The sequence below is a fragment of the Gobius niger genome (assembly GCF_951799975.1).
Source record: "Gobius niger genome assembly, chromosome: 1".
Classification (NCBI taxonomy): domain Eukaryota; kingdom Metazoa; phylum Chordata; class Actinopteri; order Gobiiformes; family Gobiidae; genus Gobius; species Gobius niger.
This window is the reverse complement of record NC_136852.1, coordinates 66,415,739-66,440,596: the sequence shown is the minus strand read 5'-3', so window position 1 is coordinate 66,440,596 and position 24,858 is coordinate 66,415,739. Positions and strand designations below refer to the sequence as shown.

Sequence of the window (24,858 nt, the reverse complement as noted above, 5' to 3'; positions counted from 1 at the left end):
GGATAAAGTTTTTCCCTCGCCTCTTCAGCCGTTATGAGTGAGCTAAAGCCAGGACAGTCTCCACTATCACCGCGACCTATTGCCCGGCCCATCTTTTAACTTTTTCTCTCACATGAACTCATTCACACGGAATCAACTACAATCTAACCTTTTTATTTCTATGGAACACTCCAGGGACCAAAAGCACATTTGCTTCAGACCTTGGATACACGAGGAGGATGACCTACAGCTGGAAGAGCTGTGCGTGAAACAGGCTGTGGACATAATATACTCTGTGTAAACAAGTATATTAAATCAAAAACGATTGCAATTTTGTATAAGTTGCAGTATTTTTTGAACAAAAATGCATTACATTTACTTTATGGTTCTTTTGTCACACCATACCTAACGTATGGTATAGAGATATGGGGAAATACTTATAAAACGGGAACAAATCCAATGTTCCTATTACAAAAGAAGATTATCAGATTAATTAATTATGCACCTTACAATTCACCAAGTCATTCACTGTTTATCCAATCAAAAATGTTTTTGTTTGACTTAGTCGATTTGTACACGGCAAAGTTCATTTACCAAGCGAAACATAATAAAATCCCTAAATGCTTGCAAATATTGTTTACCCAGCGCGAAAGTAGCTATAATCTATTTAATCAACCACAAATACATTCTACACTAAGAAAACACTGTTTATCAAGCAAAGAAGTTAAATTATGGAATAGCTGCTGCAATGAGTTAAAACAAGCTACGTCTCTTTTTCACTTTAAAAATATTTATAATGGAAAAATATTTGACAGAATGAAAATTAATTAAATATGCTTCTGGAGCGGACAATGGTCCACCCGTGTTAATTCTGCGAACGGATGGTTGTTACCATTAACGTGCTGCATTTATGATTTAAAGGTGAAGGCACAGTAAGCTTTAGCTTCTGCCTGTGCCTGGTCATTTATTGTGTTCATTGCTTGACTTGTATGTTTTGAATGTTTTGAATCATTTGTAAATGACCAAACCGAAATAACCAAAAAATAAATGATTGTCATAAAGTTATTGTCATCATACGACTAGTCAACTCGACTTTGACAGATAAGGACCTTTTAAAAAATATGTTGTAGTTGTACAGTATGTGGGGTGACCCCCTCCAGGAACCGCCACCTTAACATGGTGGAGGGGTTTGTGCGCTCGAATGATCCTGGGGGCTCTGTTGTCGGGGGCTTGGTGCCCTTGGTAGGGTCTCCCATGGCAAACAGGTCCTCGGTGACGGGTCAGACAAAGAGAGGTTCAGAAGCCCCTTATGAGAGACCAACAGACCTGGTTAGAACCATGAGGCCGTCCTTCTGTGGACCCACCACCTGCAGGAGGAGCCATAAGGGGCTGGTGCAATGTGCTTTGGGCAACGGCTGCGCCCACGACCCGGCAACGGAAAAGTGGAAGAAAATGGGTGACAGTTGCCAATCAGTAAAGTAGCCTGTAATCTATAGTTCATCAATACAAGCATGTAAAATTGTTCAGTGGGCTTATTACAGCGTCATATTTCTGCAACAAATCTACCATTGCCAAGCGCCTTCCCCCATCTCAGGCCCAAAGCAGCTGGGATATGTTTCAGCTATAGGAATGAATGTCTTCCACTCATCTTAAATGCTACTGTCGCAGCTTGTGGTCAAAAGAAATACCACTGTCGGCCTTTTCCAGCTGTTGCTACTCCCAGTAGGCTCTGAATCTAACCTGACTTCTAATTTGCATCAAACCCTGCAGGAACACGATGGTATTTAAAAAAGGCGAGTCTAAAATCACGAGTGAGGTGCGGGGGGATAATTTGATCCAACTCCATTGATGATATAATGATCCAAACGTGCAGCGGACCACACAGATGCCTGGCGCTTTTAATGATTTCACAGCACTGACTCAAGAGACGAGATGTCAGAGAAATTAGCATGATCAAACATGTACACAACTCAAACTGTCAGCTCCCTGTCATGTGCTCTGTTCTGCACCAAAAACAAAACCCCACACTCTTTGCCTAAATTCAGATGTAGGCCACAATGTTGTTCCCATTTTTACTTGCATTTGTTTGTCCGTCAGACACATTGACAGATCATTTTGGTTATTATATTGCTTTGGGATGATTGCTCCAACATCAAACCTATGGGTAGTGCATGTACAAATCATTTTTTTTCTAGTAGTGATGCACTTTCCTTTCTGTATATTATTTAACTGGTTGAACATGATAATTGATCACAGCGGAGTGTTTGTGGAGAGCCTGAATTATGTTTCCATTCCTAGCCATCTGTCTGTTACATTGTGTTGTCTAGTTTCCATAGTCCGACTCGGTCCTTGTTCTACGCTACCCCAGAGCATACTATGTGCAGCCTCTCCAGCATGTATACGGTCCTCTCCACAGCCCTCTGAAGTGCAATTCACATCAGCCCGTGTTGGATGTGCTGAAAGCTTTAATAAGGTTATACGCAGAGAGTAGTGTGTGGGCGATGCAGCTCAGGTGACTGTCCATCCTCTGACTGGTCGTTAGGAGCAATGGTGTGGGTTTGATGTGGACATTACATGCTTCATAAATCCTTTATATGTGCTTTGCCTATAGTGCACACTATGAGAAAAATTGCCTCAGTTTTATCCTTTGTCATGCATAAATTTCCCACATAATCCTGGCTTTTTAGGATAATTGGACATCTTGGCGTTGGAAATTGGAATTACTGTACATATACAGTAAAAGGCCTATATTTGCACAAAGGAGCGTTAGCAGTTTCAACTCATGTTTATGGTGGACAACTTTTCTTTGTGAAAAATGCAGGAATGAAAAACAAAAGAACTCTCGGTATGTTTTTGTTGGAGGAACCTTGTAACATGTTAAAAGCTCTTTAAAGCTCTTACATTTAGTGTCCTCTGAGCCCTTTAAGTTGAGCATCTGGTTTGGCTTCTTGGAATTTTTTTCTGCAGCATTTCACTTTCACGCAATTGAAAATCCTATATAAAGGAGCAGCACCGTTTTTCACATTCCTTTTAAGCGCTTGTTACAGCGGTATTAGAAAAGATAAAATAGCATGACTATTGTCAGCATGGCACTAATGGCGAGTCACTTTCCATCGTTCTTTCACAAAAAAAACCAATAAAAGCTATTGCACTAAGCTCCCTAATGAAGATAATTGGTATGTACATAAAGCATATCTATTCTATATGCTAGTTAAGTAAGCGATTAGGAAAACAATAGCCTTTAGCACACCTTAATTCAGGCCAGGCTTGCATATTCACAAGATGACACCCGTTGAACCTCAGCTGCAGTGATAGAGCCTGCCTCGGGCAGACATCATTATCATTGTTTTCTCCTATGAGATGTCAGGAAGTGGTGTTAACTGATTGTACTAATGTGATTAGACCTCATATAGCCTGAAGGAGCATTGTGGGGTCGTCCTCCCGTGGATTCACCACCTGCGGGAGGAGCCATAAGGGGCTAGTACTGCGTGATCTGGCCAGCTTTAACTGCTGCCCCACCAGGCAATTGATAAGCTGAATAAGATTGATGGATGGATGATTAGATGTCAACAGTGTTTTAAACGCAAATGATCACCGTGTTACTCAGGAGTCTTATAATAATAATGGTTTAAGTTTGCAAGATTGACACGCTTCTCTGTAGTCTTTATTCATTCACTCCTCTCCAAGGTGGTAAGCTACTAACTATTCTAGCCACAGCTGACCTGGGACAGATTGACGGATGTGAGGCTGCCAGTCTCCACCATCTGCCCCGCCAACCACTCTCACACATACCCCATTATAGATAGGAAAGATGGTTAAAGTATCTTGACGACACAGCGATGGTGTGCACCTGTTGGAGCTGATTGACTTTTGGATCCATGGACGAACTCTGACCGACTCAGCCTCTAATTAATGAATTCATTCTAAACAGAACCTGGAACTTTTTTTTAGCATCTGTCTAAACATCTTCATTCCTCAACATTGAAACTCATTGTGCTTCTGCCATGCTGTGATATCATCTTAAATTTGAGATTGTGGGTTTTGTCCTTGTTTTTGATCCCATTTTTCCAACATAAGCAGAGTCATGGCAGCTTTATCTGAAACACACAATTAAGTCATCGGAGAAACAAGTGCTCGCTCCCTCCCTCTCTCTCCTCTGCGCTCCTCCAAGCCCTCCCCTTCCTGCTCGTGTCTCTCTCTCTCCCCCTCTCCCTCTCTCTCTCTCTCTCTCCTTCTCTCCGTGTCTGTACCGAGCATTCCACTCACTTGCCCCCGGCTCACAGCTACTCTCTCTTGTTCTCGCCGTTTTTCTAGTGGCTGCGCGATCGGAGCGCCGTGTGGTTACAAGCCAGGCTGGTGGAGGAAGTCAAAGCTGAGGTAAGTCGCTCTATCTCTTTCCCTCTCTCTGCCTGTGTGCCTATCCAACGTCTAGAATAACGTTTACAATAGTTTAAATCACTGTCACCCCATTCCCATCACATAGACATTTCCCCCCTCGGCTCCTTCCGTGTGGTGCGGAGTGCGGCACGCAGCGCTCTACATCTGTTGCGTGTCATTCGGAGCTGACTATCAGATTTCCCATAAAGGTTCCCTCTCTCTCCTCTAATTGCTTTTTCTCCCTATCTTCCCACTCCTCCATTTCTATGTTAAAGTAAATCTAGGTAATGCGATTTCCTGTGTGTTTTCCATTTGCAACCACGGACTATTCAAGTTGCACAGTGTATACATGGCACTTGTGAGAAAGTAAAGTTTATTGTAAGGACGACTTCTCTCACATCTCATGCTTTGCTCTGCGCTCGTCTATCTCAGCTGTAGCTTTTTGTGTTACGCAAAAGTTACAAGGCAAGGATGAATTGGTGCGGTGAAAAGGCTTGTGTGAAAATCTGTCGTTTCCAAAGAAAGAAAGAAAGAAAAAAAAATGTGAGGAGTGAACTAATCTCTTTTTTGTATTGAATGGCATTTATTTTTGTTGTAATTTCGTGCCATTTTTTTCTTTGTATTGTCTGAATCGAATTATTATCAAGTGGTCTAAACCAAAAAACATGAACATATTGCAAACTGAGAACTGGCACGTATGAAAGCATTAGATTCGCCAAACACCTAATTTGTCCTAAATAACTTTTTCCGAGCCTGTTTCCTATTATGCAACAGAAAAAAGTCCCCCAATCAACCTTACTCTATAATTAGTTCAGTTTTCCCCCTGTTTGCCGCATCACACTGTTTTATCTCTCACTAAAAATCTCTCTCCTCCTTTCCCGCCTTCCTGCCTTCCCTCCCTCCTTCCTCCCTTCCTCCCTTCCTTCCTTCCTTCCTTCCCTCCCGCAGGTTGTAAAATGGATTCTCCCCAGCCGGAGTCATCAGGGGAAGGGCAGAAAGCGGAAGAGAACGGAGCCCAAGGTGAACCACAAAGAGGTAGGACCCGAGACCACCAACTACTCCCCTACTAGAGGGGGAAGCCTACGTTTTTTTTTTCCACTTGTTGTTGCTTCCTAAAAACTTCAAACCCATTATGTTTACATGTTGTGTCTGGCCAGCCGGACTTACCCTGTACTTGTCTGTGTTTACATCTTGATAGTTAACCTTTTAAGAGCTTGTATACATCACATGGCCTCCAATCTCATGCGTGGGAAGGGCCCCTGTCATAACCTTTCTCTAAATCAGCTTTTGAAAAATCTTCTTGGTAAAAATAGCCTTGTGTCGTACATACAAAGGCTAATTGGAAGTCGCTAGAGATGGTTAATCCTTTTCTCTTACTAATTGACACACACAGGTAAGCATAAGGCCTGCATCTTTCATGAACACACACTGGTCTGTAAGCCTCACAAGGGCCACAAGTCATTATCCGCACTGGAGAAGATTTACACAGCCCATTTTACACACGGAAAATATAATTTTAGTAAGTTTGCCGCTGTATGTTTTGTGGCAAGATTGATTTAGATAAGTGCCCAATGGTGTTTTTCCAGGAGCCTGGGATACTGTGGGGACTTGTTTTTACTCCTTACTCCTAGTGCAGCTTTCAACATGTTTAACAGGAGATTTCATCTTACAAACCAAAGCGGCGTCTAGAAGAAACCCACAGAGTGTGCAGCAAAGTGTTAAAGCATGTGGATCTGCTGTATAATGTGAGATATGTGTGTAGAAAGTTGGCTGGCAGCAAAAGACATGAGTGAAATGTAGCGTGGGCCACTTTTTCGACCACCTGATGAGAAGGCTACCTGCTATACGCCGCATCTGCGAAGGAAAGTCAATATAAACCACTCATTTTAGGACACAGAATTGGGGGAAATAAGGATTTTTTTTGCCAGTTCTAGCCTTGCCCAGGTGCCCATAACCCTTGAGTCCTTGCGCAAGTCATTTCAACCACTTTGCCCATTCCCCTCATTTGCTTGTCTGACTTGCTATGACAGGAACGCCAAATCAATCAATCGATCAAACATTTCTGCTTGAAAACAAATAGCTCTGTTTTGCCTGTTTCAACATTTCAGTATAAGGTAACCAGGTAACCTTACACCGCCATTTATATCCGGAGTTGCTTTCAGAAAACAGAAGTGGGCGCTTTCTGTCCCTTAGTCAACAGGGGCTTGGATCCTGCTGATTGTGGGACACGCCATTTTGGCTGCAGTTGTCCAGTTTGTTTTTACATGTGCGTATCAGGTCGGCTATGCATTTACTGGGGTGAAAAGGGTTAAAACACTCCAAACTGCTTTTTAATAGGCCTCTGAACGTGCAGTCTTTCCCTGAGGCTGAGCTTTTATGAGAAGGTGAAACTGCTGGGAATACTTTAAAAAAAAAAATCCTGTTATCAAAGAGTGAGCGAGAGTATTCAAAGAGTTCTGTGCAGTTTAACCATTTCCTGTTATGAGCTATTCGGCTTTCGGGCATGGATGTTGTTTATCATTCACAATCTGACAAAATTACGGCATTCATCATCATCTAACGTTTTTAATTACCGCTTTTGCTGTCTGGCAATTTGTAATTTAGCTTTGGTCACCATTGCTTTATATTCTAGTGCGTTAGATGAGGATGAATTACAGATTAATTCATCCATTTGTGTGTCACATGACCTTTGTTGCACCATAATATAACATTTAGTTTAAAGGATGTATCATGCAAACTTGACTTGGCTTGTTCCTTTGTTAAAAACGTGCCCGTATTCTGCTACATTTGTGTTTTGAGGAATCATCTTTACTTTACTACTTCAGCAGAAGAACAACCATCTGTATTTTGGGTTTTGTTGTCATAGATGTAACATGAATCTGTCATCCAAATTTATAACACTGCTGAAAGTGTTTTCATTAGTGTTGCTATGTTGTTAACTGAAAGTGACGGCTTGTTTCCACCGTCATTCCCACTGGGGATGCACCGATCTGACACTGGTATCGGATATCGGAAGCAATACTGAAAAAAAAATACAATATCGTGTATCGGCTACAAATATCCGATACTGAACCGATACCAGTTTTGGCAGTCAACTTTTGCCACCTAAATCTAAGAATATGGGCATGCTGTATATCATTGTAAAGAACCAGGAGAATTCAATCGCTGAGTTTCAACCTCCGCAAACGCATTATTGATCGCCGCGCAAAATGCCGCGGTTAGCATCAGTATGCTAAAGCTAGCGTTAGTGAAAACTAAGCAAAGGTGGGACAGAAACTAGCATAGAAATACCTAAAGTAGCCTAATAAAATAAAATCGACCACTGCTGAAGCCAAGTGTTTGTATTTTAGTTTAAGAAATAACTGATCTACCATATTTGTAATGATTAGATGTGTTTATATTAATGTAACCTTAAAGGGATGTTTCAGGATTTTTGGCATAGGGCCTCATTTCCTAGTTTTCTAGAGTGTTGCTCATTTCTGGAGATATTTTTTTTTGTAATTCTTGCAGTTCTTATATTTGAAGAGTTACGTGGCGCTTGGCTTGTGCAAGGCTAGCGCATTTCTATGGTATCAGCTAGCCTGCATTAAAAACAGTCTTACGCACTCCACAGTGCACCTGAGGCAAATAATTTATAACACCAAACTAACCATATAAATGTCCAAATAATTTTTGGAATATAACTGACCTTGCATCACATGAATGATCGCATTTTGATGGACTATTTTCTAGCAGATCACTCCGCCACCGCATAGCTTATACAACCACGAAGCTGATGCTGCTCAAATATAAGGTATTTTAAATGCAAAATGGTTAAAATTACTCTATCGACACAGACATTTATATCGTTAGTCTGGTGTTATAAGTGATTTGCCTCAGGTGCACTGTGGAGCGGGTCAGACTGTTTTTAATGCAGGCTAGCTGATACCATAGAAATGCGCTAGCCTTGCACTAGCCTAGCGCCATGTAACTCTTCAAATATAAAAACTGCTTGAATTACAAAAAAAAATATCTCCAGGTATCAGCAACACTCTGGATAACTAGGAAATGAGGCCCTATGTCAAAAATCCTGAATTATCCCTTTAAGCCTGTCATATACCCAAGAATAATTAGTGTAGAAAATTCCAGAGATACTCAAAACCCAGTATCGGTAGCAAAAAAAGCTGGATCGGTGCATCTCTAATTCTCACTGCTGGCACTCTTGGTCTGCCAGGAGTCTGACCAGCCCAGTCTCTCACTTCTTACGGTTTTCCTACATGATTTAAAATTTCAAAGCATAAAGCATCAAAGCTGGTGTTCCCAAAATACATTTTTATAAACCACAATTATACATGATGTGTTGTTCACTTTGAAATCTGTTCAGGCATTCAATACAAACAATATTGGTCCACTCCTTGTTATCCGAAAAACAAATTGCCCATTGCCATTAATTAACCATGAAGCGATCCTGTTGCTGTCATTTACACACATGCGGCACTGGCACCCTCCCAGTCGGACGTGTAAAAAGGGGGCTGCCAAAAGGGCCTCTTCCTGAAAGAATAGCCAATTACTGCTCACTTGCTTTTACACAATAGTGCGGATGGAGAGCGCGGAGAGGTGGGAGGGGCCAGCGGAACAGGGCCCTGAAACAGAGACGGATAGATACAGAGTGGGGGCTGGGGGGTTGAGGGGGGGTCAGCGTTTGAAGTTACACCATAAAAGCCGGCACTGAAAGGAAACATGTCATGACCCACCCCCCTGCCCCAACCCCCCTCAACCCACGAGACACCCCCTCTACCATATCCATCCGACCCGCCTCTTTGTTTCTCCACACACAGGGACCCCATGGATGGACCAGGTGTATTTTATATTACCGTTTCATGTACTTCAAACACCTCTCCTCCCGTCGGCTCTACCTCCCCGCTATCCCGGCTTGTTGCACGACCATAAATCACCTGGTGGACCTGGTCTGGGAGGCGAGGGGGGTTGGGTTTTCACAAAAAGATGACTTTGGAAGAATTGTTGATTGATTGGGGAATCTGAGACGTGTAGCCATAGGAGGTAGGATTGTGTGGTTTGGAACAGCTTAATTAAATACAGTTGTGCTCAAAAGTTTACATCCCTGGCAGAATTTTTCAAAAGAATATGGAAGATAACACAAGAAGTTTTTGTTACACTCATAGTTAGTGGTTGTGTGAAGCCATTTATAAAGAAACAATGGAGTTTGCTATTTTTAAATCATATTGAATAAAGAAAGTACCCAATTGTATGCATGTGTATTGCCCCCTTTAACATCAATAACAGCTTGGAGTCTTTTGTGGTAGTTGTGGAGAAGGTTCTGTTATCTATTTGTAAAGTGACCCATTCTTCTTGGCAAAAGCCTCCAGTTCCTGTAAGTTCATGTAAATTCCTGGGCTGTTTTGCATGACCTGCATGTTTGAGCTCTCCCCTCAGTGGTTCAATGATATTGAGTTCAGGAGCCTGACATGGCACAAGCGGGACCTTCACTTTATTCTGCTGAAGCCACTGGCATCAGTGAACCAGCTTCATATTTCACAGTAGGTATGGTGCACTTTTCATCAGAGGCCTTGTTAACAACAAAAAAGTGCATTTAGTCGTAGCTATTTGTAGCTTCTTTCTGTGGATGTAAATAGTCCCTTATGGGTTTGATTAGAAAGCAATCGAAAGCCATAAACATATTCTGGATGTATTCTGATCAAATAGAGCATTTATCATTGCTTATCTGTAAATAGGGAGGGCTTTACTCAATGCTCACATTAGTAATGAAGTTATTTTAAGTATAAGGTAAGACATTAGACAACTTGGCTTTCAAGTCCATCCAATCCATCAGATAAAGTTTGTGGTCTTTGGTCTCCGTCCTGGAAATGATATCAGAATAGGCAGTATGAATAATAATCTTTACTGATGGACCGTAATAATTCCACATTGATAGTGTGACTTTCTCTCACCCCATTTATTTGCACAGACATGTTTTACTGGAGATGTTTAATTTGAAAAAAAAACAACGTACAGGGTCAACTTCATTAATTTTCAAAGTGTGCTCTATTGACAATTATAACGACTTTCTTTATATAATAATGAATTTGAAATGCGAGTTGAGTTTTCTAGTCATGTTTTAATGTTTTAGCTCGCTCGGGGATAGCATCTTGGAGCAGAGGTTTTGTGGTGAGGACGGCGGAAAGACTACACAGACTAGACGACTGCGGATTCCCGTAAAGTCACTGGCTCCATTAATAAGGATCTTGCCCGAAACGGCGAGCGAGATGGATATCTGAAGACAGGAGCTGAAATATTACACTAACGATATGGAGATGAAAAGTGATGGCTGCCGTGGAAAACAGTTGAAGCGGGAGTTTTTACTGAGCGCGAATTAGTCCGGGGCCGTGTGTAGCATTTAGCGCTAATGATATCACGGATGATTAGGGAGCACACACACATGCACACAAACACTAACGGACTACTCCCACAGAGCAGGCCCATCTCTGCTCAATTTAAGACAGACAAGTTTACTATCAACTTCCTCTTTACGGTGTTTGCATTGCCGTGCGGTTTATTGATTTGCGAGCGGCCACGGCGTGCGCGTCCGCCTGTATCTGTGAGTGGCGTGCGCGCCCAAGTCCGGCGTGTGCGCGGAGGTCTGTAGAAGGATATTAGTCACGCCTGTGCGCTAATGGGCCTCATTTTGCTCTCATTTTCATCTGCGGTCGGCGTAATGAGCGGGTCCGTCTGCCCCTGCTGATCAGAACAGGAAACCCTGTAGGGCTTAAGGGCTGTAAAAGAGTTGGAGACTTGGGACACAAGTTTTTTTGGCAACAGAGCGGGCGTCTGCGTTTTCCATCACACACACGAGGTGGATATTATCTAATGTCTGAGACTTTTCTTTGACCGCATGCAGTGCAAGTAAGGTGAGGACGCTCATATATCCAATAACATATTTTTGAAGTATTGAGTGGTCATTTGAATGGTATTTTTTTTTTAATAATAGTTATTCACCTACAAAACATCTGTAGTTTGATCAAAGGGACTATAGGGAGTTTAAAAAAGTTAAAATTATGTATTTTCCTCCACCTACATGTTCCAGCCATGTCCTTATGTGTAGAATGAGCCCAGACCTGTTCACCACAACTGCCTCTAAAATCCTGCCTCTAAAATTGCCGTCATGCACAAGCTTAATATAGTTACACGTATGACCTGAGGTGGCAGTAGTGAGCATAAAATGGCTAACTTGCATCTAGCCTCTTTAAAGTAAAATACAAACACTTGGCTTCAGCAGTGGTTGATTTTATTTTATTAGGCTACTTTAGATATTTCTATGTTAGTTTCTGTCCCATTTGATTAGTTTTCACTAACGCTAGCTTTAGCATACTGATGCTAACCGCGGCATTTTGCGCGGCGATCAAAAATGCGGAGGTTGAAACTCAGCGATTTAATTCTCCTGGTCCTTTACAATGATATACAGCATGCCCATATTCTTAGATTTAGGTGGCAAAAGTTATGTTTTTAAGGCGTTGAGAGCCAAAACTGGTATCGGTTCAGTATCGGATATTTGTAGCCGATCCTCGATATTGTATTTTTTTTCAGTGTTGCTTCCGAAATCTGATACCAATATCAGGTGCAGTTACACATATGGCCTGAGGTGGCAGTAGTGAGTATAAAATGGCGAGCTTGCATCCAGCCCCTGTGGGCACCAACTCTCTTTTGATTTGCTAAGACAAGTCAGTGTTTTTCTGAGCAACTTTGAATGAACACATTTTCTTGAAGAGTTGGACAGAATTTTATTTTTTGGAAATAACTTGAAATTCTTAGGGAAAAATTACAAGTCTCGTGTGGTCTTTTGGAGAATCTTCCACCGTGTGACATCAGTTACTTAATGAAAACTTTCCTAATTTAGATTTTCTCTTGGCAACTTTTGAAAATGTTGTTTACACCCCCCTACCCCTTCCCCAAGAAAAGTTTCCTAACACATACGCACATCCTCTCAAATATGAGCAAGAAGTCATTACCATATTTGGAAAATGTTCTGTGTTGAGAAGGCAAAGTTAGTTAGTGCAAGCTAGTGATGCCAGACACTGAATTAGCTCTGCACAAAACAACATGCATAGCTAAAATTAGCAGCCGGGTAAAACATGACTGATGCAGGAAGACATATCCAAACACCTTTGTTTTACTTCTGCAAATAGATGGAATTTACTTGGCTCTTCCACATGAGAAACAAATCAAGGAGATTGTGAGACGCCACGTTCTTGTCATTCTTTCCCCAATTTTTTTCTAACAACAAGCATTTTTTTGTGTGCTAACTTGCGCATCCACAAAAACAACTTTACCTCATCTGAACCTGCATATCACATTGACTCATGCATGGTTTTAATTAGATTTCTTCATTTTCAAGTTTCGCAGCAAAACAACCCGATAAGAAGACAACATATGATCGCACACACGCAGATTCTGGGAACAGATTGCGCGGGGTGGCACAGGCCTGGACTATTATGTATCGGAGAACAGGGACATCTTTCAGTGCGCCATAATAACTCCACAGATGCAGCCAGATAGGTGGACTATGAGTCAGGCTTGTCACCTCAATTACTCCCACGTCGCAGTCGGCACCTTCGATGGATGGATGGAAGCCTGTACTGCCAAAACATGTAGCTCCCTAGTTTGCCGCGGACAAATGTCAACAGGTTTAGAGGAACAGCTTGTCTCCAAATGCTCCTGCTAGCTGCTAAGTGCTGTGTGCTGAAAGTAACTTGGGTCCAATTCAAAAGATTGGGGTGAGGGGACTTCTGAGGTCGGGAACAGGCGTATCATAAATTGAGGAAAAATATGTAGTTCTATCTTTCAGAGCGGCACATGAAAGGCCCCGGTGCTGTACCCTTTACAATTAAAATGGACTAGAGAAAGTAAAACGTTGTTGCGAGAGCCCCGAGCAAAGTTAGCCTTGGCTGTCAGTAATACGTTGTCAGCATTTTAGATTTTTTTATGGAACTCACAAAAATGCATAAAACATTTAGTAAGAAAGAATCATTACCAAGAAAAAGGAACCTCAAGAATTCAGTCATTGCTTTAACTACTAGAGTCCTGACACTAGCTTTAATTAGGACTTGGAGACAGGAGAAGGGATAATGGAAGTTGGAGAAAGTCCCTTTATATTAGGGCTGCACGATTAACCTTTATCACATCAAAATTGGGGTTTGGGCTAAACCGCAAGGGTCTGAGGTTTTTTAGTTGTTGTTGTTCCTTGCTTGTGTCTCTGCCGTTTGAGTGATGGACGTGTTCGCCAACCAGAATTATGGAGCCTCGCTTCCTTTGGCCAATCAAAATTCCCTGCAGGAGAATCATGTTTGTTTGTGGAGCAGTGTGTGTGCAAACTGAAAACAATCCTCACTGCTAGTAACAAACAAGTGTCTAATGACCTGCGGGTCAGATAGTGTCATTTCATCGCAGAGTTGGTTGTGCCCATACCGCCTTTGCTCTGCCCAATCCCGTCAGACCTTGGAAGCTAAGCAGGGAAGGGCCTGGCAGGACTTGGATGGGAGACCGTTTGGGAACACAAGGAAGCCTAGCGAATGTAGTGAGTGGTTGGTGGTGGTCGGAGGGCGCAGACTGGTTGCCTAGTAGTTTACCACCACCGAGTATGGAGTGAATGAATAAAGCGTCTTTGAGTGTCCAGAAAATATATACAACCGATGCATTATTATTATTATTATTTCATCGCGGAGTTCGTGGTGGTCCAAAAAAAAAACAGATCGTGTTTGCTCATCGCTGTATGTGTTTGTCATTGTCACTTCTTTACAGCAAGTTTTTGATGTAATTATTTAGCTGAATAGGGAGAAAGAAAGAATGTGAGAGCGCCACATTTTTTTGTGAATGATTCAAACTAAGGATGTTTGTGAAGGCTCTCATTCATCCAGGGAGTATCCATCATAGACAGGGTTAAATCATTGACGGGACGGGGTTTTGGTCAAGTTGAAGATATTTCGTTTCTAGTCACAGAAGCTTCTTCTACGCTCTTTAGGTCAAAAAAGACACTATCACCCAAACTGGAGTGGTCTATATAAGACCCAGGCTCCTCCCAAACTAAGGGTGTTCTGGTAACTCCATTATATGCCTTTATGCTGCCTCTTGCAACATGATGTTTAACAGCAGTTTCGGAAGTATATATGCAGCTCAATTGCATGGAGAAATAAATCTTAGGCTCTACAAAAGTTGCAAGTTGAATCACAAGCACAATATCTGCTTTTGAATTAAACAATTGAGTCAAGAACCAAAACTACTTTTAAATTGTATAAATGTTGTAATTGTAAGCCAAGCCAAAAGACAAAATTTTAACTGTTCCCACTTTACAGCACAGTAGCAACTGGAGTGAAACAGCCTGATAACAATGATGAGGGGATGGTACTTTTTCCAAGTTTATTATCCAGTAAATAAATGTTTCTGGTTATTGTCTTAATATTGGGTTAGGATTAATCATTGTACCATGAGCAAACGCTACTTTTATTTTGTCACGTTCATAACTTGCATGTGCTTTCACCCATCTGCCATCATCAACTGTCATTTTGCACATTAACATAGATGCAACTTTCGATTTTCGGAGCCCCCCCTGTCTCTGTGGGACGCAGCCATGATAACCAGGCCTCTTGTCGGCCCCTTAAGGAGTGGGCAGCTAGCAGGCGTTTAGCCCACCTGCTGCACGCTTCTGGTAACACACAAGGGGCGGCTATCAGGAAATTGTTTCAGTCTGGCACTTTGTTTACCGTTTAAGTAGCCAAAGAAGTTGGGGTTTGTTGATTCGCTCAGAAAGACACATCTGAATTGAATTTTGCTGTCGGAAAATCTATATGTGTCTGGCGTTTATGGATGCGGTAATTAGTCTGATTTGGAAAAAATGACCGTTTGCCGGCCGCGTTTGATTTTTCTCCCTCTTTGCTGTCCGTCTTGTTTTGTCTTGGCGTCTGCTGGCTCTGGGTGATTTGTTGTAATTTGAGATTTAGTTCTTAGCATTCATCAGACAACCTAATTCATTCTGCGCTAATAATGATGGTAATTTTCTGACAGAAGACACAGTACATTAGTTTGCAGTGATTTTAATTAGAAAGTTGTCCAATGCAGAGATTGGATTACATGAGTAAGTTGTAGGATCGCGGTACGCACGAACACGGCTTTTTAACTTGTGATTTGATGGATTGGCGGCTCTAGGGTTGTAATACTGCATTGGGAATTTAATTGTGGAAGAAGGGGTTCAATCATCATTTCCCAAAGTGTTTGAAAGATGCTTTGAGGTTTCGGGTGAATCAAAGAGAGCAACTGAAGAGCTGGAGAAATGTGTTCTTTGCATTTGGGCCATTTTTCCAATGCTGCTGGAACAACTTGTCAAGAAGTATATACTGAATATTGTGGGACTGACTGGAGCATCTGGGTCTGGGAGTCCAACCTGAGACCTTCGTCATATTGTGCAGCTTTAGTTAGAAACTTATAACTGTTGGGTTCCTGAACATTTTTTGTGATGTAAAGCCTGTCGTTGAAAGTAGTCTAAAGTCTTGAAAAGCGAGCACAATTTGACTTTGTGACCCTGTGTGTTTTCTCTTTATGCCTGGAGACACCATTTTTCTGGCAGAATTAAAACATCCCACTAGTGTTGTTTGACCGTCATCCTTTCAGAAACAGACCTGACCCCTGCGCAGTGAGGACACATCTGTTTTTTAAACAACTGTCCGACTCCTTTACCCCACATCCATCGCTCTGGCATTTCTTCTCTGTTTCTTCTGCTGCTTCTGCTGCTGCTGTTCTGCTGCTAGCCCCGTCTTATATCTGTGTCTGTTTCTGGAGCCCTGATTTATTGGCCATGAATCAGGGATGAGGGAGTACGCCGGAGAAGAGACAGGAACGCGGAGGGAAATGGCTGCTTCCGGACAGACTTCATCACATCAGCAGAGGAAATAGTCAGAAGGGTAATGTGTGTGTGTGTCCAGGCTCCTACCCTGGATCAGCACATCACTAAAGGACTTGAAATCCTCTACTGTAAACCAATATATCTCACTAACTTGTTGCATGTGTCTGCTGTAAAACAACATCAAAGAGATCAGATCACACTTGTTCCTTAAGAAGAAGGTCCTGAGTTTGATTCCAGACTTGGTCCTCAGAATTAGGGCTGCACAATATATCGCAAAAAATATCGTATCGCGATCTTAGCTGATGCAATATCTGGATCGCGAGAAGCCACAATATATCGCAACATTACCATAGCCTTCATCTGACTGAGATCAACCCATTTTTTTTGCAAACTCATGCATTGAAGTCATGTGTAAAAGTTCAGCTTTAGTTTAACATTTACTAGCTTTGTTAAATTCTACCCTTGTTTTGGTCCTGATGGGGTGTTTTTAAAGTCTTCTTTTGACACAATTTGCTGAAAAAAATGGAACATATCATGGTGAAATAACGCAAAAATATCGTTATTGCGATATTGCACAGCCGTATCGCATATCACAAGTCACTTCAATATCGTGCAGCCCTACTCAGAATGCCCTGGTTTCCTGAAGAAAACACGTTTTCCTATGGGGACTTTAAAATCTACCACACCTAGACTCCATTGGCAGTGTTTAAGAGTGTTAGTATATATGGTGCCTCTGACCATCCGCCTGTAAATATTTTTTGTATTGGCTCATATCTAACACTTTTCACGACAGTAGGTGGCAGCAATATAACCTTCCCTTAGAGGCCAATCTCCATAAAACCCAACAGAAGATCTGTGAGTAAAGAGAAAGCAGTTTTATAAGTTATCTTCAATCAATCAAAAGACGAATGCAGCTGGAAACTTCAAGTATTACTCAGCATTTTTGTAACAATGTAGTTTTCCCAACCAAGTCTTATCAATTTTACGATTGTAGCCTGATACTTGCAAGTAAATGTTGGAAATTGACCCCTCTGACTGTTTTCTGAGTTAGATTTGAGCAATTATGTCCCATTTTACAGACACACAAGAACTCTCAAAAATCTGTGTATGATCTTTTGACTACAATAGTACCTAGTTTTCAAAATATTAGATAATTTTGAGTTTCTAGAAGTAGGGCTTTTAAACATTTGCTGAGCTGTACTTTGAACACACTTGAAAGAAGCACCAGCCTCATAACCTTGAATAACAAATGCGCTGTCTCGTGGTGGATTTTATAGTCGTCTGCCTCTTGTTAAAGTGATAAATAGTGGAATATACAGATGGACAGACACAAAGAGAGCCTCGCTTACTCAGACTGCGAGGGCCTAATTGCATTGAAGACACAGGTGCAAAGGACAACGTTCAGCTCTTTTCCCAGTCTGTTTACTTCATTACGCCTGTGACGCCGGCATTCCCAGATGGGCCCGATAGCGCGCGTTACTAAAAGAAACATTGATCCGTGCATTCCTCCGAGCCCTCGGAGTGAAAAGGCTCCACTCATAAGCTCATTGGAGACCGAGAGACGGAGAGCGCGGGAGGACATCTCAAAGAAACAAACACAACAGCCGTACAACAACAGATCGATACGAGCATCTTATGGTGGCTTTTGTCATTTCCCTCGCCGCGCCGTGATGCTGCCGGAGAAAATAAAAGTGCTGACACGGACCAAAGTCTTAGAGAACAACAGCTGGGCCTCTCGACTGCCTCGCTCACTATCCTCAGTGAAGCATGCTGTTTATGCAGGATTAGGCAGGTTGGTGGTGGGCTCAAATAGGAAAGATCCCTATTGGGCAGCTAATTGAAGCTATATGCAGCTGTTAACGTAGTGGCATTGTTGTCAGAACTGAACCTTAAAAGGGTCTTAAAATTCTGCTGTAATTCGCACTATCAAAGACACATCGACTTCTCTTTTCTGCTCTTCTATTCTTCCACATTAAAGGAATAGGCATGAATAGATAGATAGGAATAGATATGTTACCTTAGCTTTGACGAGTTCTTTTGTACCTGTCTGTGCCTTCAATCACATAAACACAGTGCAGACGGCGTTAGCATTTAGCCTCTCCCCCTCTCCACTATAGCTCCAAAACTGGTCAAGATAGAAGCTACCAAGCTCTTTCACGTTTTCCCTATTTAAATATGGTTACGTGAAGTGTTACACTACAAAGTATAATTACACAAAATTAAACAATGTGGATTTTCTAAGCGGATAAAAGGGGGAACTATGTTGTAAGGCGTGATAATACCAGGAGTAGTTCAAAATCCGTGCAGTAATATCTTCACTTTACTGTGCGGATGCCAAACTACTACTGGTATTATTATGCCTTACAATATAGTTCCCCCTTTTATAATAATAATAATAATAATAATGCATTGGTTTTATATAGCGCTTTTCTGGACACTCAAAGACACTTTACATTGTACTATCCATTCACTCCATACTTGGTGGTGGTAAGCTACTATTGTAGCCACAGCTGCCCTGGGTTAGAATGACGGAAGCGAGGCAACCAGTCTGCGCCATCGGCCGCTCTGACCACCACCAACCACTTACTCACTCACTACATTCGCTAGGCTTCTTGGTGTTCCCAAACGATCTCCCATCCAAGTCCTGCCAGGCCCTTCCCTGCTTAGCTTCCAAGGTCTGACGGGATTGGGCAAAGCAAAGGCGGTATTGCCACATTTTATCCGCTTAGAAAATCTACATTGTTTAATTTTGTGTAAATATACTTTGCAGTGTAGCTCTTCACATAACCATATTTAAATAGGGAAAACGTGGAAGAGCTTGGTAGCTTCTATCTTGACCTGTTTTGGAGCTATAGTGGAGAGGGGGAGAGGCTAAATGCTAACGCCGTCTGCACTGTGTTTATGTGATTGAAGACCAGACAGGTCCTAAAGAACTCATCAAAGCTAAGGTAAGAACATATCTCAGTATGTAAAAACGGTGGCCTATTCCTTTAACATCTTTTTTATATGATTAAATGTAGCTCTTCTTATAACATTTTATAATTTCTCTCATCTATTAAAAGAAAAGTTTATATAGATCCAGCTGGTCTTAAGCATTCCAACTTTTCAGACAGACGTTCATTTGCACGTCCCCATAGGCTTCATGCCCGTTTAATCTCTCTATCAAAGACAATTGGCCTATTTTATGCTCAATTATCTTTTACTCCACATATATTGAATTTGGGGCTCTAGTACGGTCGGGCGTGCAGAAACTTTTGAGAAGAGGTGAGTAAGAGGATGAGAGAGCACATTGGAAAGATTTTTTGATTGCTGCGGGAAGAGAAGATGGCTCCATTTGTGTAACGGTAATGAGAGAGAGAGACACTCCAGGAGAGGGCCGGGGCAGATCTGTTTCATTCATCACTCAGCGGCGGGCGTGTTCTCAGGGGTCGTTTTTTTTAGTCTTGTCTCGCCTATAGGAACTCCATGTAGTAGCACCTTTGTCAGCTTTACACTATACGCTGTTCTCAAACGTTCCGCGGAAAAGCAACGGACGTCACGATCATTCAACTTTATGAGAAAGTAAAGGTTGGCTCCATAAAGGCTGCCGGCTATCGACCGTAGCTCAAAAAATGTCATCACATCTGCTGTCGATATTTTCTCTGCAGTTATCGTCACGTCTGATTTGAACAGCTATAGAGGTCTATCCATAGATTGCGGCCCTATTAAGCGATGATGATCTACCTATGCAATCTGAGCTATAACTGGACATTGTTATTGACCACTCACCTACAAGTGAACTCTATTGCTTCGATTGGTAATCAGAAGAGCTATGGATTGAATGCTTACATTTAAAGGGACTATAAGGAGTTTGAAAATGTTAAAATTATGTTTTTCCTCCCCCTACATGTTCCAACAATGTCCTAATGTGTAGAATGAGCTCAGACCTGTTCACCACAACTGCCTCTAAAATCCTGCACTGTCACTCAGAAAGTTGTTAATTCGGGTCAGAAGTGCCGTCATGCACGAGCTTAATATAGAAGGTGCAGTTACATGTATGACCTGAAGTGGCAGTAGTGAGTATAACATGGCAAACTTGCATCTAGCCCCTTTAAGGACACACCGACCCGATACTGGAAAAATTAGATATCGAATATTGGCTACAAGTATCCAATATGGAACCTGTTTTGGCTCTCACAGTTAATTTTGAAGGGCAGAACCTGGAGAATTCAATCACTGAGTTTTAAACGGTATATCATTTTGATTGCCGTGCAAACTTTCGGGGCTAGCAACAGCATGCTAAAGCTAGTTTGTATTTAGTTTGTAGTTTAGTTTATGAAATGCTGTTAAAGGGACTATACAGAGTTTAAAAATGTTAAAACTAGTAGTATTTTCATCCCCCTACATGTTCCAGCCATGTTCTAATATGTAGAATGAGCTCAGACCTGTTCACCACAACTGCCTCTAAAATCCTGCACTCACTCAAAAAGATGTTAATTTGGGTCTGAAGTGCCGTCATGCACAAGCTTAATATAGAAACTGCAGTTACGCATAAGACCTGAGGTGGCAGTAGTGAGTATAAAATGACTAATTTGCATCTAGCCCCTTTAAAGAGTTACAGATCTAATCACTTTATGTTGAGTTGTTTATTAATGTTGATGCCTAAAACCTGTCATACGCCCAAGGATATTTAGTGTAGAACAGTATTACTTGTTAAAGGTTTTCCCATTAGTTTATTAATAGATAAACTAAATGGTCAGACTCATTTATAATTGATCTTTAACATCATGACAAGAAAAGATGAGACTTTATTGATCTTAAAATGGAGAAAAGAGGACCAGAGCCCCCCACACCTGCAGCACAGTGGAGGCGTCACAGGAGGTGCAACAGGAAACAAAGAAGGGACAAACAAGGATGTATCCGGGCAAGACTCACAGCTAGGATTATTTAAAACAGATTAACTGCTAAGGTCTTCCCAGACAAACCCAGGAGGCGGTGCACCGGTTCAGAGGAGCACATAAGGCAGCCAGCCAGGTTTCCTCCGGGGCGGCTCAGGACTAACATCTGAACACAATTTTGTTGTACAGTTGTAAAATGATAAATAAAGCATTTACTTAGTCTCTTGCAATCTGTCAATATTGGATAACGGCAGACACTCAAACCACCAGTATCGGAAGCAAAAAAGCTGGATCTGTGCATCTCTACTTACATTGTGTTGTAGGTAAAATCAACAATTTTTGTGGTAACTTGCAACAGCGAACCCAAACTTGAGCATTTTTCCATCTGATTCATACCTGTAGTTTCATCCATGTTTTCTCAGCATATATTCTTTGCCAGTCTCAGCCTAAAACAACAGGTGTCGTCTGGTCCCCTCTGCGCCCCCGCGTGCAGTGCAAACAGTTCAGCCCAGGGTTTGAGCGCTGTCATCGGCCCTCTCTCAAGAATGCACTACTACACTAACACGGCGGCACGAGGCGAGCTCGCCGTTAACGCTCTCCACGTCTACTCGGCCACAGTCATGCAATGTCCGAGCAGCTCCAACAGGCTTTCAACCGAAATGGTCAAGAGGAAGATACACACACTCTTAGGCAAACACACACAAACGCACGGCCAGTCCCACAAGCATTCGAGTGTCGTTAAAGTGCAGCTGTGTTTGTCTTTCCAGCGCACATGGAAAACACATAAGGACAGACAGAGGCAGAGAGAACACGCCCTGCGCAATATGGCCGCCACGGTGCATACAAAACAAGGCTCGCTCTAGAGAAGTCAGGGTGAAATGAGTCTATGCTTATAGGTCATAGATGGCACCATAAAATCACATGACTTCAAGTAGACTATATACTGTATCAATGTCTAATATACTATCTTCATAATATGTAAATCAGTATTGGAGTGTCTGGGATCTCTGACAAATTATGAATTCCACTAAACGCTCTACACCCGGCTTTTTAAAGCACCACTCGACGTAGGGGTTATATCATACACTGTACATAGTAAAATACATAATAATAATAATGGTAATATGGTAATGACAATTGGAGCAACAAGAACACAGAGTATAATATGTGTATTAATGTGGTAATGGGTGATATTTGGCATTGGTAAACATGACAGAAATATATGAATGGTCACTTTGTTACTTGCTTTGTAGGGATCTTACAGGAAACAAGACCATTCTTGTAATAGTGTTCTATCGTTCTATTAATATGTGCACAGTTCAAACAGTGGTTGTGAGTTTGGTTTGCGTCAATAATCAAGGAAAGGTAACAAGTTCTTCATTTTTTTGCTATTGTTCCTTGTTGTTTTGTTTACATTGATTGTACTATGTGAAATGTAATGTTTTATCATTCTGAGTTGGGGGTACCCGGTAGGCGCTCATAAGCTTTTGCTTCAGCCTACTCCTTTTGAGCAAAATGTATGCTCAAAGAAACAAATAAACTAATTTGATGTCAAACACAGTGTTTTTTCTGTAGATTGTCTCAAAGGTGGAAGAACTCTCCTTCCGAATATATTTGTATTCTATCTTATCTGTATTTTTGAATCGTAGCAGTTCTTTTGTTCTCTCTTGTGTTTAGTGCTTCACCTGTTGTTTAGTCTGATGTTCTCAGTCCTTGATGTGGTTTTTATTTGTCCAATATCATTCACCTGTTCTTGTGTAAGCTGCCATGTTTGGTTTGAACTGTCAATTCTTCCCATTGGACAAGTCTGGTTTCCATACTCTTTGTAAGAAACAAGAGTAGACTGACTGAATTCAACAGGAAACTACAGTCAGGACTTAGTGCTGTGACATAGTTGACCAGCTTTCTTAGTTTTGTTTAGTTTTTTATAGTTGTGCAGAGACGCAAAAGCATTTGGTCTCAGCTGAATATTATTTTGGACATATTTATTATGTCTATTGTCGCATTTTTTCCTGTAGAAGGTGAAAGCGAATCCAAAAAGGAGTAGTTGCTCTGATACATTGCTGTACCGGCATCTATCCTCAAGTGGCTACTGAGCATAAAACACTGGACTTTCAGCATACACTTAGTACTGTCATTTTCAATACTCGAGCGCGCTATAAACCGTAGCAGCCATTTGGGAGATGAATCAATGCTTTTCACATTAAAAAAGTAATAATTTGGGCGTCTCCTCGTAGGTACAGTACGTAATGTTGCGCCATTACTCGTGTGTGAAGTGTATGTGACGCGCAGTGCTAAAGTGCTAAAACATCTGTCTTTCCTAGTAATGAGTGGGGAGCCAAAGGGGCCCTCAGACAGCCCTGACGCAATTAGCCTTGTCAAAAAAAAAAAGGGAAAAAAAGTCTTAAGCGTGTAGGCAGACAGTAAAGCAAAATCGTCTGTGTGCTACTAGCCTCAGCGACGCCGACAGAGATCATAAAAGCCCATTCCCTGCACATGAAACCAATAAGTTTATCTCTTCCTCGACTCTTTTTAGCGTGTCTGGCTCAAGATGCAGATATGGATGTACGTATTTTTCTTTACAAAGTATGTGAAGGGCTCCAGCAAATGATGATGGAACGGCTGACTCTTGTCTCATCCCGAAATCATATCAAAAATACAAGGCAGTCTCCCGAATCGAATTTATGCTCAACATTTCCACGGAAGCAGATAGCGAGAATAACAATGTTCCCGAGGAAAAGACACACTCATGCGTTGGGCGTTCACTGTTGGAGCGCTTTGTGCCGTTCCTATATGCAATGCACTGTAAGTGGCAGCTAGCGTAATGTAATCTGGAAATTATGATTACCGGCCAATTTGGATAACTGGCAATAGCAAGACTTGGCACATGCACATAGCCTCATCTGACCTCTTCGTACGGAGCCAGACTTGCCATCAGACTTGGACTGTGTTGTTTATTTGCAATAGTGAATGTGTGGGTGGGGAGGTGTCAATGTCCATCAAGCGTGTCCAAGTCTGAATGTAACCGGGCAAGTGTTAGCGGAATAGGTTTGCTTTATCTTTGGATGCCTTTGCAGTTCATGTTTTGTATCTCAATATACAGGCCACTTAGGTGAATAGTCTATCGTCTTCTGCTGGCAACTGTGGGAACTGGGAAGTGAAGCGACACGGCTACCGTATTTTCCGGACTTTAAAGGGACTATAGGGAGGTTAAAAATGTTAAAATTATGTATTTTCCTCCCCCTACATGTTCCAGCCATGTCCTAATGTGTAGAATGAGCTCTTCGGCTGATTGCCGTCATGCACGAGCTTAATGTGCAGTTACACATATGGCCTGAGGTGGCAGTAGTGAGTATAAAATGGCCAACTTGCATCCCGCCCCTTTAAGGAAGCTATCCTTGATTTTTTTTTAATTTTCTGTTATTGGAATAAAATTTGTAAAAATACTGGTTTTAAAACCTTTTAAACAGTCATAAAACTCGACGAATTTTGATGTTGTAAATGCATTGGGAAAGTTTGAGATGAGTTTGGACCAGAAAATAGCAATTTGAAATTTGAGTGACCCTGTTTCTTTGTACAATAAGGTATAGCTCCTTTAAGTTGCCGAAAATTGCATAATGAAGAAAAAAACAATAGGCTGAATAGGTGTATGGTATGCTATCGTAACATTATTAGTTAGCTACATGAAGCATAAACAACAAAATAAATAGGTGTCTGGTATGTTAACATCACATAAAC

General features: G+C 41.7%; 1 protein-coding gene across 6 annotated transcripts in view; it reads left to right on the top strand.

The window, feature by feature from the left end:
* The window catches only part of aopep (aminopeptidase O (putative)), a 109,024-nt gene that overhangs the window by 48,201 nt on the left and 35,965 nt on the right, over positions 1–24,858 (top strand). For all 6 annotated transcript variants that reach the window (XR_013792650.1, XR_013792651.1, XR_013792652.1 and 3 more), the window contains exons 15-16: positions 4,294–4,356; positions 5,305–5,391. Coding sequence is in view for 2 of the 6 variants with exons in the window: in XM_079552122.1 (XP_079408248.1) it covers positions 4,294–4,356; positions 5,305–5,391 (150 nt within the window). In the remaining 4 variants the exon portion in view is untranslated. The remainder of the gene's footprint in view (positions 1–4,293; positions 4,357–5,304; positions 5,392–24,858) is intronic.